General features: G+C 37.7%; 1 protein-coding gene across 1 annotated transcript in view; it reads right to left on the bottom strand.

Moving 5' to 3' along the window:
• The window catches only part of CUBN (cubilin), a 258,604-nt gene that overhangs the window by 22,477 nt on the left and 219,049 nt on the right, over window positions 1–17,078 (bottom strand). The window contains exons 59-60 of the mRNA XM_059404241.1: window positions 15,488–15,705; window positions 146–354 (exon numbers count right to left, since the gene is read on the bottom strand). Of these exons, the coding sequence (XP_059260224.1) occupies window positions 146–354; window positions 15,488–15,705 (427 nt within the window). The remainder of the gene's footprint in view (window positions 1–145; window positions 355–15,487; window positions 15,706–17,078) is intronic.

Here is a 17,078-nt window from a genome sequence, read left to right as displayed (position 1 = left end):
AATAAATGTTATATTCATATAGAATATGTTATTTTAAAAATTAGTGGAACTCAAAATTTTCATGACTCCCTGAATGGTATCAACTGACACACACTACGTTAAAGTCTTGGGCAGAAGACTTGGTTAGGAAATAGAATAGCCTTACCTTTACATAATCATATATGCATCTTTGCAAAATACTGTACGCCTCCAGAGAAAATGTGTTGAAGGTAAGTTTAATTAGTTTGTTTACAGGTGCAGTGATGATCCAGATGCAGTTTAAATTCTTGTCGTATCTTCCATTGGCGTCAGAATCAGGAGAGGCGAGGGTATTATTTGAACCCGTCAGATAACCACCACATCCTTGCCGAGGCCCTGCATTACAACAAAGACACATCACTGTGCAAACCAAAGAGAACAGATCTTAAATTTTATATGGAGAGTTAAAAAAAAAAATCACATAGTTTCTATTCTGTGGACACTTGCATGAATGTTATCAGATGGTGCGCTGGGCTTCCGGGGGCTTATGTGAGCGTTGCTCAAGCTTGCGTTAGCTTTTTTGTTACTTATTTCCTTTCTGCTCCTGTGAGTCCCCCTTCTAGTCACCTAGAAAAGTGGGGAGCCATATTTAGTTTTATATGCATTTTTAGAACTGTGGATGGGATTTATTGAAGCTTTTTCTATTGTTGAAAAATCCAGTTTCTTAGAAAATAAGGTGTTTTCCATAACAAAACATGTGGAAAGCATGAACATATTTTATTTCTATGTTCTGCTTTTATGAACACTATTAGATTAAAAACTGAATTTATGAAGAATTTACCCAACATTCCAAGACAATTGGCTCCCAATAAAACTTTTATGTAAATTACCTGTTAGAAAGAGGCTGGGGGCCATTTAACACTACATACATTTAAAACTACAGTCCAGTTTATATTAAAACATACTCTATATTTGATTTTTTTTTTTTTTCCCTCAAAAGGCAAACTGAAAAAGAGCTTTAAGGGCAAAAATAAAATAAAATAAATAAATAAATTCTACTTTGAAATAAAAACCTTAAGATTCATAATAAAAATAGAAAAGAGATAAAAAAAAATCCTCTCAAGAAGGCAGAATGATCAACTATGAAAAAATATGGAACTAAATCCTCAGAATATGGGACATAGTTTTATTCATTTTACAGTCCCTGTTAACGGTGAAAAGATTGCTTGCAACATTAGGGGGCGCTAAGATTTTGGCCTTGCAGCTTGGCAGGAAATGGAAACAATGGCAGCCCTTCTCCCAGGCAAAGTATGAAATTTGTGGCGAGTTTTTCAGGATAGGCACATTACTTAGTAGGTCAAACTGCCCTGTCCATAGCTTCAAAGTCAGATAAAAAGATAGATTATTTGCACAATCAGACGTTTCCTTGAGTTGAAAAGCTTCCAAAGGCCCAGTCCTTGATAAATCCGTAGATGGTATATAGCACAAAATTATTCTGAAACCAAAGCAATGCCCACTGCTGAACCACATACTGCTAATGACTCTGCTCACATGACATAAGCCTGCAACCCAAAGAAAGAACTGGAGTTTGCATTGCTTTTATACCCAGGGTGGACTGACTGTTACTTAAGAAAACCACTTAACCTGATATGCAGAGCTGGGAAGAATAATGACTCAGGGTATTAATGAATTTATTAAATATTTATATTTATTTATTTATTAAATATTTGGGTTGTTTTTTTTTTTTTTTTCAAAAAGAAAAATTTTTTTAGGATTTATTTATTTATTTTAGAGAAAGATGGAGAGAGCCCACGGCGGTAGAGGGAGGGAGCAAGGGGCAGAGAGACAGAGAGAATCATAAGCAGAATCCCCACTGAGTGCAGAGCCTGATGCAGGTCTTGATCTCACTACCCTGAGATCACGACCTGAGCTGAAACCAAGAGTCAGACATTTGACTGAGCCATCCAGGCACCCCATTAAATACTGTTTTAATAGTGAAAGAAATAGATTTAGTATTGAGGTGGGAAAAGGTAAGTGGTAGTCCAACAGCAGTGATAAGGCATACATAAATAATGATAATACAATTCAGAAAACAAAACAAAACAAAACACCAAAACAGGTACCATAAAAGCGGCAGGGAAGTCTTGTGAGTTCTGCAGGAAGGGGCAGACTACTTCAGGCTATGAGGATGTAGAATGTCCAAGGAAGAGGTGACATCTGATTTGGGTCTTGAAGGATAAACAGGACAAGACTATGTAGAACTGGAATTGATACTGCCAATTCCAGGCAGATGGAACCTTATAACCAAAGATGCAGTGGACAAGAATTTACATTATATGCAGAGGAAAGCATAATTCTCTTAGTGAGTACTCTAGAGTCCGCTGAGGACAAGAAGATTGGGAAACAGGATGGGCTGTCCTGCAGAGGGCCTCAACTGCGGGATGATAGAACTTGACCTTGAGACTTGATTCTGTGGATAATGGGGATCTACCTGAAAGGTTTTTGATTAGAAGAGTGGTAGGGTCAGAATGTCCTTTCTAAACAAGTATGATGTAAATATATTTCTGGTAGCAGCATTACAAGGAGGGGTGTAGGACTGGAGGAGATGAGACCAATAGAGAAGACATGGCTACACTCTAGGCTGGAGGCAGCAAGGGCACGCAGTAAGAGTTGGAGGTTTGTATACCGGAAATTGGTATTGTTGGGCTTTACTCTATGAATGCATCAGCTTTAAAAATTAAATGTTATTTTTAAAAGTTTAGACTATATTATCACCCCTTGTTTATGAACTGTTACTGATAATAAGGGCAAGATGGCAATTGTATCTGGGTACAGTGGCACCATTATACACACTACTACCGTACTGATGTCATAAGGCAGACACACCCTCCCTCCCTCCAGGGAGCCCAAAAGCAAGAAAACAAAAGTCATTGGTGTGTGCTGCCGCAGACTGATGGGTAGCTTGGATGATTCTTAATTCTTTAGCCCTTCTCTTTGCAATACATTAGAATGGACACAGCATGCTTTTCTGTCCACTTGGTGGTAGGCTTGGCCAAGGGACTGGTGCTAGGTCTCAGAATATTAATGGTCTTGAAGTAAGAATAGGTCTTAAAGGGGCTTTGTGTTTTTTAGTTCGTGCTCCCATGCTCCATCCACCAAGAGCTCATATATGAAGTGGGCCAGAACTGTGAAACCAAGTGCAATCAACCTGTGGCCTGGAACAGGCAGACAAACCAGTCTGCCAACCCATCAGTGATAAAAATAAATGCTAGAGGGATAAGCCACTGAATTTTGGCTGATTTGTTGCTCAACACTACTGTGGCCATAGCCGATCCATACCCAAATAGCTTGTTTGAGTTGTTAAACTATAACAGAGCATGTTGCTTAATTCATAGAATATATATATAGAACTTAAAAAAAAAGGAGAATTAACATTACCATCAGACAATCCTGGCCAAAATATTCAAATATTTGAGGTGAGCATAACATTATGTGAATGAATTATATAATTCATACTATATTTGAGTAATATGATAGGAGTAATAGGCTATATGAGGGCATAGTCAAATAATCGATGTAAGTGTAACATTATATGGGTAATATCCTTTCAGTGTTTGTTTGGTGCGGTAAATGGTTCTAAATGCTCTAATTTCCCCCATTTTAATATTTAAACATAGTACAACTGCTCTTTGCTTCTCCTCCCCCTATAGCAAATATAACCATAAATGTATGTCTTTGGGGAAATATAGAGATAAATATTACCAAAAGAAGGATCTTTACCAAAAAGTGCTTTGCCACATTACTAGTTCTACATTTCTATATTTCAACAATAAGAGGACATATCAGAAAGAACTCTGTGATCATGAAATAGTTTCATACATAAGACACTAATATTCGTTTACTATACTGATATTTTTAAATTTCCCTCATGACCTTTTTCACCAGTATCAGCCCTTCACCTTGACATACTTAGCATCATAAATCCATCACCTTCCGTGTCCTTACACATTCCTCCATCCAGCAAACTCCCATCCATCAGCACATTCGTCAGTCATGCTCAGTCATGACATTCCCCATGTCCAAGAACAAATGTCACTCTAACCGTCTTTCCTAAAATTGGAAATACTTCCTACAAAAGAGCTACTTCTTTAGAGAAAGACAATGTTTGGCTAAAGAAATACTGGAAATAAAAGCCCATAGTAAGGAGTGAAATGTGGGTCCAGATCTACTGAATTAAAAATCAGCAATTAAATCGTAAATTCTTTCCCTCCGACAACTCAGTTTTAGAGTGAAGTACAAGCCAACATAAATCTGACAAAGAAAATTAGTTCTTTTATCCAAGAGAAAATATCTTGAAGCCTTAAGTGGAGACAGGTGCATTTCTAAATAGTTATCGTGAGAATGGACATTTTTTTTGTGACTGACGTTTTATTGACATCTTCTGGATAGGATCTCTATCTGTCTCTGGACTGCCACTACTTGGACACATGGTGAATGGCAAGCCATCCTTACAGATAAAGACTGGCCTGACTTTGGGCACTTTCCTGTTTCTCAGTGAGCCAGCTGGAGCTTGAGTCTGTAGTTGAAGGAAGCCGACCAAAGCACAGGAAAGAGAACATAAACACATTCAAAGGTGGTGCTTTAGGGAAATGGGGGTGCGCCAGGGTAGCTTCCCTTCAACCACACAGGACACAGGGTTAGAGCTCCATAATCTTTCCTTTGAATAGATCTTGCTGTGATTTTCAAAGCTGCATTATTCAATTGCCCTACAGCAGAGAATTCATTTTTAAAAACTGACCTAGGTTCCAGACAAACATGCTTTGTCTTTTTATCTAAAAGCAAATTGGATTTATTTTTCAACTCTCTAACCTCAAACATGTATAACCTTTTAGGTATTATATACATATGTTGTGCTAGAAAAACAACATAATGGGTTTTGTAACATGAATTGCGTGTTTTGATCTTCTTTGTTTTTGGTAACATCACTCAATTTGACTCTTTTAAAAAATCCTAATTTGAGATCCAGCCTAATTTAACTTAGATTGTGTACTTGGTCTAGTAATATTTGGGAAGCCTAAAACTAAAATACTACAAAAAAAGGTAATTCCAGTGACCAATCAGTAGCAACCCCATAGGCTTCTCTGCCTACTTGTGATCTCTCTCTGTCAAATAAATATATAAAATCTTAACAGCAACAACAAAAAAATCAGATGAAAACGAAGGAATAGCATCTTAAAGTGCTGAAAGAAAATAAAAACCACACTAGAATTCTATATTCAGAGAAAATATAAGACAAACTAACACCATTTTTAGAAAAACAAAAAACAAAAACAAACAGAAAAAGCTTTTACCAGAAGAAAAAGGAGCTTTTACCAGAAGAATTGCCACAAATTAAAAAAAAAATCACTAAAAAGAATTCTTCAAAAAGAAAGAAATTGGTCCCATAAGGAGGCAGGGAAATTCAGGAAGGGGAAATAAAATAAAATAAAATAAAATAAAAACAGCAATGTTGATACACATAAGTACTACTTGCATAAAGCAATAAAAATGTTTTATGTTTAAAATATAAGTAGCGTTCTTCATCCATTTTGAGTGCCATTTGCAACAACGTGGATGGAACTAGAGCGTATCATGCTTAGCGAAATAAGTCAAGCAGAGAAAGACAACTATCATATGATCTCCCTGATATGAGGAAGTGGTGATACAACATGGAGGCTTAAGTGGGTAGAAGAAGAATAAATGAAACAAGATGGGATTGGGAGGGAGACAAACCATAAGTGACTCTTAATCTCACAAAACAAACTGAGGGTTGCCGGGGGGGAGGGGGTTTGGGAGAAGGGGGTGGGATTATGGACATTGGGGAGGGTATGTGATTTGGTGAGTGCTGTGAAGTGTGTAAACCTGGTGATTCACAGACCTGTACCCCTGGGGATAAAAATATATGTTTATCAAAAATAAAAAATTAAAAAAAAATAAAAAAATAAAAAAAATAAAAGTAGCGTTAAAACAATTGACATTAAATAGCAAAAAGACAGGAAGGAGATAAATGGATTTAAAATGTTCTAAGGTCCTTTACACTTATTATGAAGTGGTGAAAGGAATAATTTTAAATTATTTTTTAAGGTAATCACTTAAAGAAGAGGAACAGAATGTAGAAGCAATGACTTAAAAAGGAGAGTGACAGAAACCAATTTAAAGAAGCCCAAGAAAGGATAAAAGAATGGAAGAACAGGCAGGACCAAGAGAAAACAAAATACAATGGGTCCATTTAAGTCCAATAATGTTGGTAATTTCATTAGTTGAAAAAAATAGGAAATTCTCAAATGAAAGACAAAGTAAAACAGAACCTAAATAAAATCTTCAGGATAGGAAAAGTTCGAAAGTAGCGAGATTGAAAACTATACCAAGCAAACACGAACAAAAGAAAGTTAGGGAAGTGATACGAACTTAGAAAAAAGTAGACTTTAAGACAAGAAGCATTTAAAAAAAAATTGCATAATGATACAAGTCAGTTCACCAGGCATATATCATAATTTTAAACGTGTATGTGCCACACTTCATTGCCTCAAGGTAAAAACAAGCAAAACTCTATCCCAGATCCTTCTACTAAGCTTCTAATTCTTATATCTGATGAACTATGGGACTTGAGCGGGATGTCTTAAATGCACCAAAATCTCCATACCCAAACCTAAAATTATTATTTTCTCCTACAAAACCTGATCTTTTCCTGGTAATTTTGCATTTGGATGGCTGTATCACCAGAAAGCATTACTACACTGTTCAAAGACCTCTGTGTCCCATAGATTCCACATCTTTCTATATCTTTTATTTTTACACTTCTCTCATCATCTTCTGCCAAAACAACTCTAGTACTTTCCTAATTTTTCCCTGCATAAAAGGCCACCCCTACTTCAAAACACCATCCATACAGATACTAGAATGTGCTCTTTAAAACAAACCTATTAGATCATTAGATCTCCAGCTCAAAACCGTTCATGGTTCCCCTCTGCCTGTGATACAGGGCCTTCTGCACGTAGCTTCTGTCTATTTCTGCTGTCACAGGCTCCTATTGTTCTCTGCCTCGTGCCCCAGAACATTACCAAATGACCTGAGGGTCAGTCTGTAGCCTCTGAAATGGGATGCACCTGCAACTTTGTACATGCTTTTCCTTCTCTATAGAATGCTTTCCCAAGGAATGCCTTCTCCTTCCAAGTTGCTACAATCTAAGGCTGAAATGTATGCCATGCTTAATGAATGCCAGGGAATGTTTTAGTTTAATCTCACCACAGCCCTGTCAGGTAGTCACTATTAGTGCACCCATTTCACAGAGGAGATCATCAAGATTTAGAGAGGAAAAGTGTCCACGTTCAGATTTGTTGGGATGGACAAAAACTGGGTTTTTTCCTAGGAAGTCTTCCTCCAGAGCTTACACACACACACACACACACACACTCTCTCTCTCTCTCTTTCTCTCTCTCTCTCACTCTTTTTTAAAGACTCCATTTATTTATTTGGCAGAGGAAGAGAGAGAAAGCACAAGCAGAGGGAGAAGCCGGCGTAGGGGGAAGACGTACCACAGGTCCCTGGCTTTTCTGCCTCCACTGTCCTTTGCACATACTTCTGTCAAAAAGCATTTATTACACCAAATTTACAATTACTTACTAACTCATTACTTGAATGAACCTCTCAAGAATAAGGACCTTGTTCATTTCATCTTTGTATTCCCAAGGAGAAGTTCCTTGCCTGCACAGCAAGTAGCTGGTGAATATTGTTGAATAAACAATGAAGGAATGAATAGAACATGTAAATCGTTCTTATATGGATCTTTGCATCTAACATACGTTTACAAAGGGAATTCTTGGAGTTAAATATGCTTCTTGATTTGTAAAGTTGTTGTTACATTATGCACACATTTGGTCTATGTACATGTATGTACGTACTTATGTATTTTTTTTAACAAAATGGCATGTTTGTCCTATGGATTAACCTGTTTTTAAAGCTAAGTTAGTTCATTTTTAGCACACATTTAATTGGTAAGAAGCAACTCACAGAATAACAATAAAAATATCACTGAAAGATTTAAAACATTGCCTTAGAGATAGTATTTTCATAGGAAAATGCATCCTTAGCTAAAAATTTGCAGTGATAAATGATGTTAAGTCCATTACTTAAGTAAATTCAATTTATGAGTATTAGATTACAGCAAGCAGAGCAAATTTGATCATTTGTAAAATACGAGATACATTAATGTGCCAACTCTACTACCTAAAAGAAGTACGACTTAGACTTCGTACCTATCAGAATGGTTATTATCAAATAGACAAGAAATGGTAAGTGTTGACAAGGATATGGAGAAAAGGCAAACTTCTTGCACTGTTGGTGCAGATAGAGGCTGGCACAGCCACTGTGGAAAGCAGTAAATTTCTCCAAAAGTTAAAAACAGAACTACCACATGATCTGCCAATCCCATTTCTAGGTATTTATCTGAAAAAAGGGAATATACCAATTTGAAAATATATTGGCATTCCCACGTGCTTTGCAACATTATTTACAATAGCCAAGATATGGAATCAAAGTAAATGTCCACAAGTGGATGAATGGATCAAGATGATGTTATCTACATACATACATACATACATACATACATACATACATACAATGGAATATTATTCAGTCATAAAAAATGAAATCTTGCCATTTGCAACAACACGGATGGACCTAGAAGGTATTATGGTAGGTGAAATAAGTCAGGCAGAGAAAGACAAATACATATGACTTCACTGATATGTAGAAATGAAAATCAAAATAAATGAACAAATGAAACCAAACACACAGACTCAGATATACAGAGAGCAAATGAATGTTTGCAGGAGTTGGGGAACTGGATGAAATAGGTAAAGGGGATGAAGAGGTACAACCTTTCATTTATAAAATAGGTAAGACTTTGGGATGTAATGCACAGCATAGGGAGTATAATCAATAATATTGTAATAACTTTGTATTGTGACAGATGGTACCTAGACTTACTGTGGTAACCACTTTGTAATGTATATAAATATCGAAGCACTATGTGGTGCACCTGAAACTAATACAATATTTGAATGTCAATTATTCTTCAATAAAAAATAAAAGAAGTATAACCTTACTTACTTAACATTGACAATTACAAAATTGAAAGTTATGAAATTTTTAAAAATGTTCTGTTTAGAGAAAGAAGCCTTAATAGCAACATGCTCAGATTTCGATACCAAAGAGGTGGAATTCATAAGACCAGAACCAGATTCCCATAGCTTTTAAATAACAATTTAAACAGGGACACAGAACTACTCTTTTGTTCTTACTGATATATTAGCTTATGCATTGTACTATGGATATTTCCACTTTTTTAGCTTTACCCTGGGACTTTGCGATGTCTTAATTTGGGAGTGAGCAGAATGTACAGCTACCACACAATCAATAGATTTTTTTCATATCATGACAACAAGAAGAATATAGTCCTATGGCCCTAATGATGTTTCATTTCTAAACAACTGATTTACAACCAAAGAATTTTTTTAATGTTTACTGCTGACCAGAGATAGTTTGTACTTAAGCTCCTGCAAACACTACATCAAAGTCAAGCTGATCCGAGTAAGGATAATAATTATTATTAAAGGGAATCTGTGGTTACAAATAATTTAACTCAAAACACCAAGTTTTGAGAACATCTGAGACAAGACTGAATGCTATTTTGAGGAGGGCTGGTGCGGCTTAGGTTAATGCAGGATAATTACTTCCCAGCTCTTATGCACTCAAATGTTTTCCAGTGTTATCTTATGATTTACCACTAACTCAATTTTATCATTCAGTTTGGTTTCCACAATACCATCTGGTTTTATTTTTCCTCAACAGCAGCCCTACTCTTTAAACAGGCACAGGTCATTCCAGGGGGAGGGGGGCATAGACTCTGATGTTGGAATATATCTTGCTAAAAATCTTTCCTTTCCTTTTGCTGATCTGGAGTTTTACTCCTGTCTACTTGCTTTCGTAAGGTTTTGCTGAACGAGGCATTGCTGTTTTCCTTACTGTGGCCCCACATTCTCTGCTCAGCAAAAAACCCTTTTCAATAAAACCCACAAAGAAGAAACTGCAGATACCCCTGTCTTTGGCATCATCTCTCAAGGGAAATCCAATCACCAGTGAAAAGTTACAAGGCTTAAAAAGGGCGGAAGTAAGCTCAGTCTAGTTTTCTGCAAATGGGTGTACAATTTCAGCTCATTTCATTCTCTGACTTCATCAGAGGGAGCAAATGACATTAAGAGAACAGACAAACACCATTGCTTTCGAGTAATACCCCTGTTACTGCTAAGCTGAGAATTACTTGGGCAGTGATTTATAAAATTTTTCAAGTTATAACTCAACCCTCTTACTGCACTTACACTTTTAAAAATAATTAGGTTTGGCAGCTTTGATCAGACTTTAAGAAGCACGTGGAAACATACATACATCAATATTTAGAGCCACTGAATATTCTTTTTTTTTTTTTTTTTTTTTTAACAGAGAGAGAGATCACAAGTAGGCAAAGAGGCAAGCAGAGAAAGAGGGGGGAAGAAGGCTCCCTGCCGAGCAGAGAGCCAGACGTGGGGTTCGATCCCAGGACCCTGAGATCATGACCTGAGCTGAAGGCAGAGGCTTAACTCATTGGGCAACCCAGGCGCCCTACAGCCACTGAATAAATTAAGTTTATTCTTTTACCATCTAGCTATAGAATTTTAGAATTAAGTTTATTCTTTTACCATCAATCTACAGAATTTTAGAATGCCTCTCAAAGTCCAAACATAACACCAAAACTGAAACTGAAAAAGTAACTAGAAGCCAGAGTCTGATTTTGACATGTTGTTACATTTTTCTCCATCTGTTTTGACCATATTTTCTATCTTTGGGGCCGCAGACTCCCACTGTATTTGTCAGTCTCCCCTTTCCTTCTCTTGTCCCTTCTTATCAACAAACTTAGGCTCAACTCCCTCAGCTTCCTCCCACTGCTCCCAGTGTCTTCCTTTAGCATGTTAGAAAGACATTTTCCAGATGTTATGGCAGGGGACAAAAATCCAGAGGCCAGACACACATGACCCAGAGGTTGAGTCTGATCTCGTACTCCCAATTCTCTGAGGATGAAACTGATCCAATTTACTACCCTGAGTCTTAGCTGAACTATATGAACCATGATGGAGAAGGAGGCACATCTAGATACAATACAGTGTAGAGTATGTCGTTTATATTAAATTGAGGGAATTAATTGTTAAGTAGGTACACGTATCTACTTGTTCTTTAATGCATTCACAGCCTATTAATATTGATGGAGTATCCGTTATATGCTAGGCCTCTGCAAGGTGTTAGAATGTAATTAAAATTTAGCTTTTGATTTCAGGGAGGGTCCCATTGATGTTCATGACCCCGGCTGTACCCAGGCCTCCTCCCCCACCTCAGATACAGGATGGGACCGTCATGGAGCCTCACAGAAGCCCAAGACCATAGCATTACTTTGTGAGAGCATAACAGTCTTTCTCTTGGACATCTAAGGAACTTTATAGGAATTAGCTACTTCATCCCCAACATATTCTTAAAAGAAAGAAAGTGGTAATTTTTCAAAGTGATGTTTTTTTAGCAGATAAAAAATTGAATTAAAAAATGCTAACGGACTCTTCTAAAACATCTTACCAGGCAATGATGTAATGTGCTGATTAGGTGGTGGCCATGGGATTTCTGGTCCACAGCTCCTCCCATCTAGGCATGGTTTCGCCTTTGTGGAGTATGGTTCATTTTGTTCTTGTTAAATATGTGCTCGGGTGTTTAAAACCTTTGTCTCACCTTTGTCTGTGAGTCTGACCATATTGCCAACTGACTCATTCTCTATATGGCACTTACACAAGGAAGGGACAGGCAGTGGCCCTCATCCTCCTCACATTGACTGTGGACGACAGGGAGCTAGGAGCTTTAGTCACATGTCCCATATTTACAGCCTCTAGTCACTGACACCCCCTTTTCCCTGACGTTACCATCTTCTTTAGGGTGACGTCACATCCTTGCCCTTCTAAGACATGTCATCCCAAAGGGTCACTCTTTACTCTCTCCTAGGCTACTCACTGTTCCAAATGCCTACCAATCTCACACCTCATCAGGCCAGGGTCAGTTTCTGACCCTGACATTTTGCTGAAGTGTTATGAACACATTACTTTAAAAAACAAAATGGAATCACCACAGTATACTACACAAATAATGTACTTCGAATCCCCGATCTAATCAAATATCTAGAAGTTTGGTGTCTAATGTGATGACTGTGTCACGAACAAGACTGACGGAGCAGAACTCTCACATGAGACCAGGGCAGTGAGAAGCAGCAGGGGTTCTGAAAGCTTAAAAACATGTCTGCAAGTCTGAAATGCTTCACAAGACACACATGTAAGCCCAGTCATGGCCAAAGCAATCCCTGGGGGTCAAGGAGGGACAAAAGCTCAACTAGTAGAAATTTAATAAAATAAAGGTTACTTATAAACGTCAATTCTGCACTAGATAGCATTCCTATTTCAGCCAAATCCACAGGATTAATGGCTTCTTAAACTTTAGAAGACTCTTGATACCACTGACAATCAGACAAAAGCTCACTCTTTTAAGAAAAACACTCAGATAAATTCAGAGTTTCACAGATCCCTAATGCCCGGCACGATGGCTTTGCTGGTCATTTTCTCTCAGGATCAATTAATTATTCATGGAATGCTGGAGTGAAGGGGGAAAGGCAGATTCGCTTTATAGTTAGATGTTAGCCCCTGGGAAGGGGCTGCCTGCTTTCTCTGTACCTTATATCCCATCCATTAGGGGCCGTTAATACAGAAGTTCCACGAAAGAACAAAACTCAATTTCCCTACATATTTAGTAATTAACACAAACCATGGGATATTTGCCCCAAATCTTTCTGACCCATTAGCAATACAAATGAAGGAGTTGACCTCATAATCACATAGTTAAATGAGTGGGGCTCTCCACTGACTTCCGAAAAATCGAAGCAGATCTCTATAAAGTATTGTCAATTGTACCATCTAAATGGCAAATTTGCAAAACTCGAGTGTGTTAGTCAAGATGAACCAAACTGGAATGTTGCAGACTAAAATGGTCTCTTCGCGGCAATTATTTACACTGGGAAAATACTGTTTTCCAGGCTGAATTGACCGTTTTGGACACCTTGTCGAAAATTCATGTGACTGTTGAAAACTCGCTGTCAAGTCCATACAGGTGTTCTCACCTTTCTATGGGAAAAGGGGATGATTTTAAATGCGTAAGACAGATGTGAAAGGTGCATCCTAGTGGCCAAGTCCAAGATTTTGTTTTTGTTTTTGTTTTTTAATCCAGATCTATAACTAGAAGAATTCAATCTATTCCTTTTTTAAATTTATTCATATTTATTTATTTTTTAAAATTTTTAAAATTTATTTTTATCATAATATTATTCATTGTTTTTTGCAGCACACCCAGTGCTCCATGCAATCCGTGCCCTCTCTAATACCCACCACCTGGTACCCCAACCTCCCACCCACCCGGCAAATCAGACCCCTCAGATTGCTTTTCAGAGTCCCTAGTCTCTCATGGTTCACCTCCCATTCCAATTTCCCTCAACTCCCTTCTCCTCTCCATCTCCCCTTGTCCTCCATAATTGCTCTTTCCCCTAGTCCCTTACCACAAACAAACAAACAAAAAATGAAACAAAAGAAAATTGAGAAGTTATGCAGAATGATCAGTAAACTGATAAGTGTGTTCTTGAAGGCTTTGTGAAACCAAAGCAATTCAAGGCAACACTTAGCTTTTCAGTAAAAAACAAATTACTGATAGTGATTACTCAAAAGCACTTCTTCAATATTTCCAAGTGTCCAAGAACATTTATAAAGGTGAAAAAGAGGTAAAAGTCATCATCATGAAATGCAGTGATCACACCACTCTGACAACTAATGACATTCCATTTCTATTCCCTACACTTGAACCCTTCCAAGAACTGTGACCCGAGGAAAACAGTAACTGACCGAGAGAGCCTGTGGTTGTATGTGAACAATGCCTCTGATAGTGTAAGATTTTTCCTTCTGTGCCACTTTAGTTCAGTAAAATCACAGTGAGTCCAAATGCCTTCCTTGCAGCTCAGAAAAACAGTAATTAATGAGGCTAGTGAATGCTGCACTGACTCACTTGGGAAGCTTCATGCCGGGGACAACAGCAGAGAGCACTTTCAGACTATTTCAATGGTCAATTGAGAATATATTAGGAAAAGGAAAAACAACTGGAAAGCAGGTAGCAAGAGCAAATGCAAATATATGTCATTTGATTCTAAAGTCTGTGCTAAAGGCAAGAATGTATGGGTTCTTTTGTGCAAAAATCTCCAAAGGAAAATGAATTTTTCTTTCAAAATAGCCTCTATGCTTTTTGTACGCCACTTCACTTAGACAAATTCTATTGAGGCGATATTCCCTGTCTGCCCGAGACTTGCTTTCAAGTGACTGTTGATATAGCTAAGTAGGAGAGGTGGCGAAGTGGTTTTCTGATACAATTTGTAATGATGTCTATGTTTTATTGGGAAGCCTTCACAACACAAGTGTCTAATTGCTTCCCTCAGGAAATGCACAGAAAAGTAACACATCAAATGTAAAGAAAGCCCAAGGTAAGCTTGGCTTTGGAGCAGAGGGATGAGAGTTATCTACAGCATTCTCCCTTCTCAGTTTCTCTGAGATTCTTACCTTTCCTTCTTTTTTTTTTTTTTTTAAGATTTTATTTATTTATTTGACAGAGAGAGAGAGAGAGAGAGAGATCACAAGTAGGCAGAGAGGCAGGCAGAGAGAGGGAGGGGAAGCAGGCTCCCTGCTGAGCAGAGAGCCCGATGTGGGGCTCGATCCCAGGACCCTGAGATCATGACCTGAGCCGAAGGCAGAGGCTTAACCCACTGAGCCACCCAGGCGCCCCTCTTACCTTTCCTTCTATTTCCATTCCCACTGCATCAGTTTGAACCTTCAACCTTTGCCATCCGGCATTCTGTAATGAGCTTCTTCTCAAGTCATCGGGTCCTCCTGCCCCAGCCTCCCTCCAGCCTGCTACCACTACCGTCTTTCCAGAAGTCAAGTCTGGTCATGCAGTTCTCACTTAAAATTCTCCCAAGGCTGTTCATCATTTTAAAGATAAAGTCAACACAGGTCGGTCATGAGACCTTTTTCTTGATGGAGCCCTTGCCTGCTTTTAGGCTAAACTTCTGCCATTTCCATCAGTGATAAAATGAGATTCAGGTCTCATCCGAGATGGTTGTGTAGAAAGACTTTATTGTTGTACACCAGAGAGGTATATTAGTTGAGTGTTTTTTTTTTAATCAAAATATATCATATATAACTTTTAAAACCAAAACTTCATGTGACATATTCCTCAAAATTTAAATGAAAAGCAACTTTAGTCAGGTGAAAAAAAAATAAGTAAAGCAGAAAAGCAACAGTCATGAATAATAGATTTACATATCCCAAATTCTTACCCAGCGTCTGCCAGAAAGATATTTTCCAACCTCTTGCTGTTTGAAATGAATCTGTCTTGAATACCAGAAGCAAACTGTGATTGCTGCTCTTAATATTGGGTGGAAGCTCAGAACCGCAGAATTTTCCAAGAAGGGGATCACTGACGTTAGAACCATCATATATTGCCAGGTAGTCTTGGGAGCAGAAGGTGGAGGGAACCACATCGAAATCACTAAACCTGTGGAATGAACCTTGTTAATACAGAAGTTCTCCATCCGGATTTCCATTACACTTTAACTCTCGTTCTTGTAAAAACAAAAGGAAAAGCAAAACAAACAAACAAACAAAAAAACAAGACAAAGGCTAGAAGCAGAACATCCATGCTTTACTTGACAGAAAGTACTAGAAACAATATGCTATTCTAATGACTGGATGGCTATAAGCAAATATTTATATTTAGGATCATTATAGTTGTTATAGGAACTTTACACCACATATCCCTAGCACTCTGCGTTCCTGACGTTTGGGAGAATTGCCCTTCTGGATACACTGTGAGGTTCTACATGGCCCTTAGACTTTCTTTTGTCTTAAGAAATATAAGCAGAAGTGATACATATTATGTTTTGGAAGGTGTTTTTTAAAAAAATTACTATTCAGTTTGTCTTCCCACCGCAGTGATGGGTCATGGATTCAAATGTAGAAATGAAGCATCCATCAGCCTGGCTGCTGAGTGACCAGGCCACACTGGACATCCTCATACAGGTGAGAAATCAACTCATTAAGCTACTGAGCGCTGGGCATGTTTGTTACCACTTAAAACTATCCTGACAGATACGCCCTAAACTTCATTTAATGGCCTGAGATACTACTTTAATCTAAGGCCTATGCTCTGTCTTTTCAAGTAACTATTCCCAGAGTTTCCTAAACAAGCAAGGCTTTCTACATGGTTTATCTTTAGGGCTTTAGAATGGGTTTATTATTATTCTTAAATTTGTTTAAATTATTTGATATCCTGCCCTCATTTCTGTAGGTTCTCCTGCTTTCTCGGTTTTTTTTTTTTTTTCTTTCTTTTTGCTAGCAGCTACAATAAATAATATATAACACAGAATAATTTGTGGAGCTCCTTCAGTTAAGTGTCTGACTCCTGATTTCAGCTCAGGTCCTGATCTCAGGGTCAGGAGATTGGGCTCTGTGCATAGCAAGGAGTCTGCTTGTCCCTCTCCTTCTGCTCCTCCTTGGACTCTCTACCTCTGTCTCTCTCTCTCTCTCAAATAAAACAAATAAATAAATAGTCTTTAATACAGAATAATTTGAAGATATTTAATTTGAAAATTCCTTCTAAGAGCCTTAAGAAAAAAAGGATCTGTAAAATTTTTAAAAAGCCTTAATTAGTTCAATTTTTTCAAACTGACGATTAAGAACAAGATGAAAAATTCTTTATTTTCTTCAACCACATGTAATAGGTAATGCTCTTGTAAAAGAAGATGAAGGCAGAACAAGAGCTAGATAATTTCCCAAAATACTACATCTATTTTTATTCTCCTTGGGTAACACATTTATTTTCTACAACATGAATCCATAAAGAAAGATAAAGATTTGAGTTTCCAAGAG

This window comes from Mustela nigripes, chromosome 6, assembly GCF_022355385.1.
Source record: "Mustela nigripes isolate SB6536 chromosome 6, MUSNIG.SB6536, whole genome shotgun sequence".
NCBI lineage: Eukaryota > Metazoa > Chordata > Mammalia > Carnivora > Mustelidae > Mustela > Mustela nigripes.
The sequence above is the reverse complement of the archived record's forward strand: the minus strand, read 5'-3'. Positions and strand labels throughout refer to the sequence as shown.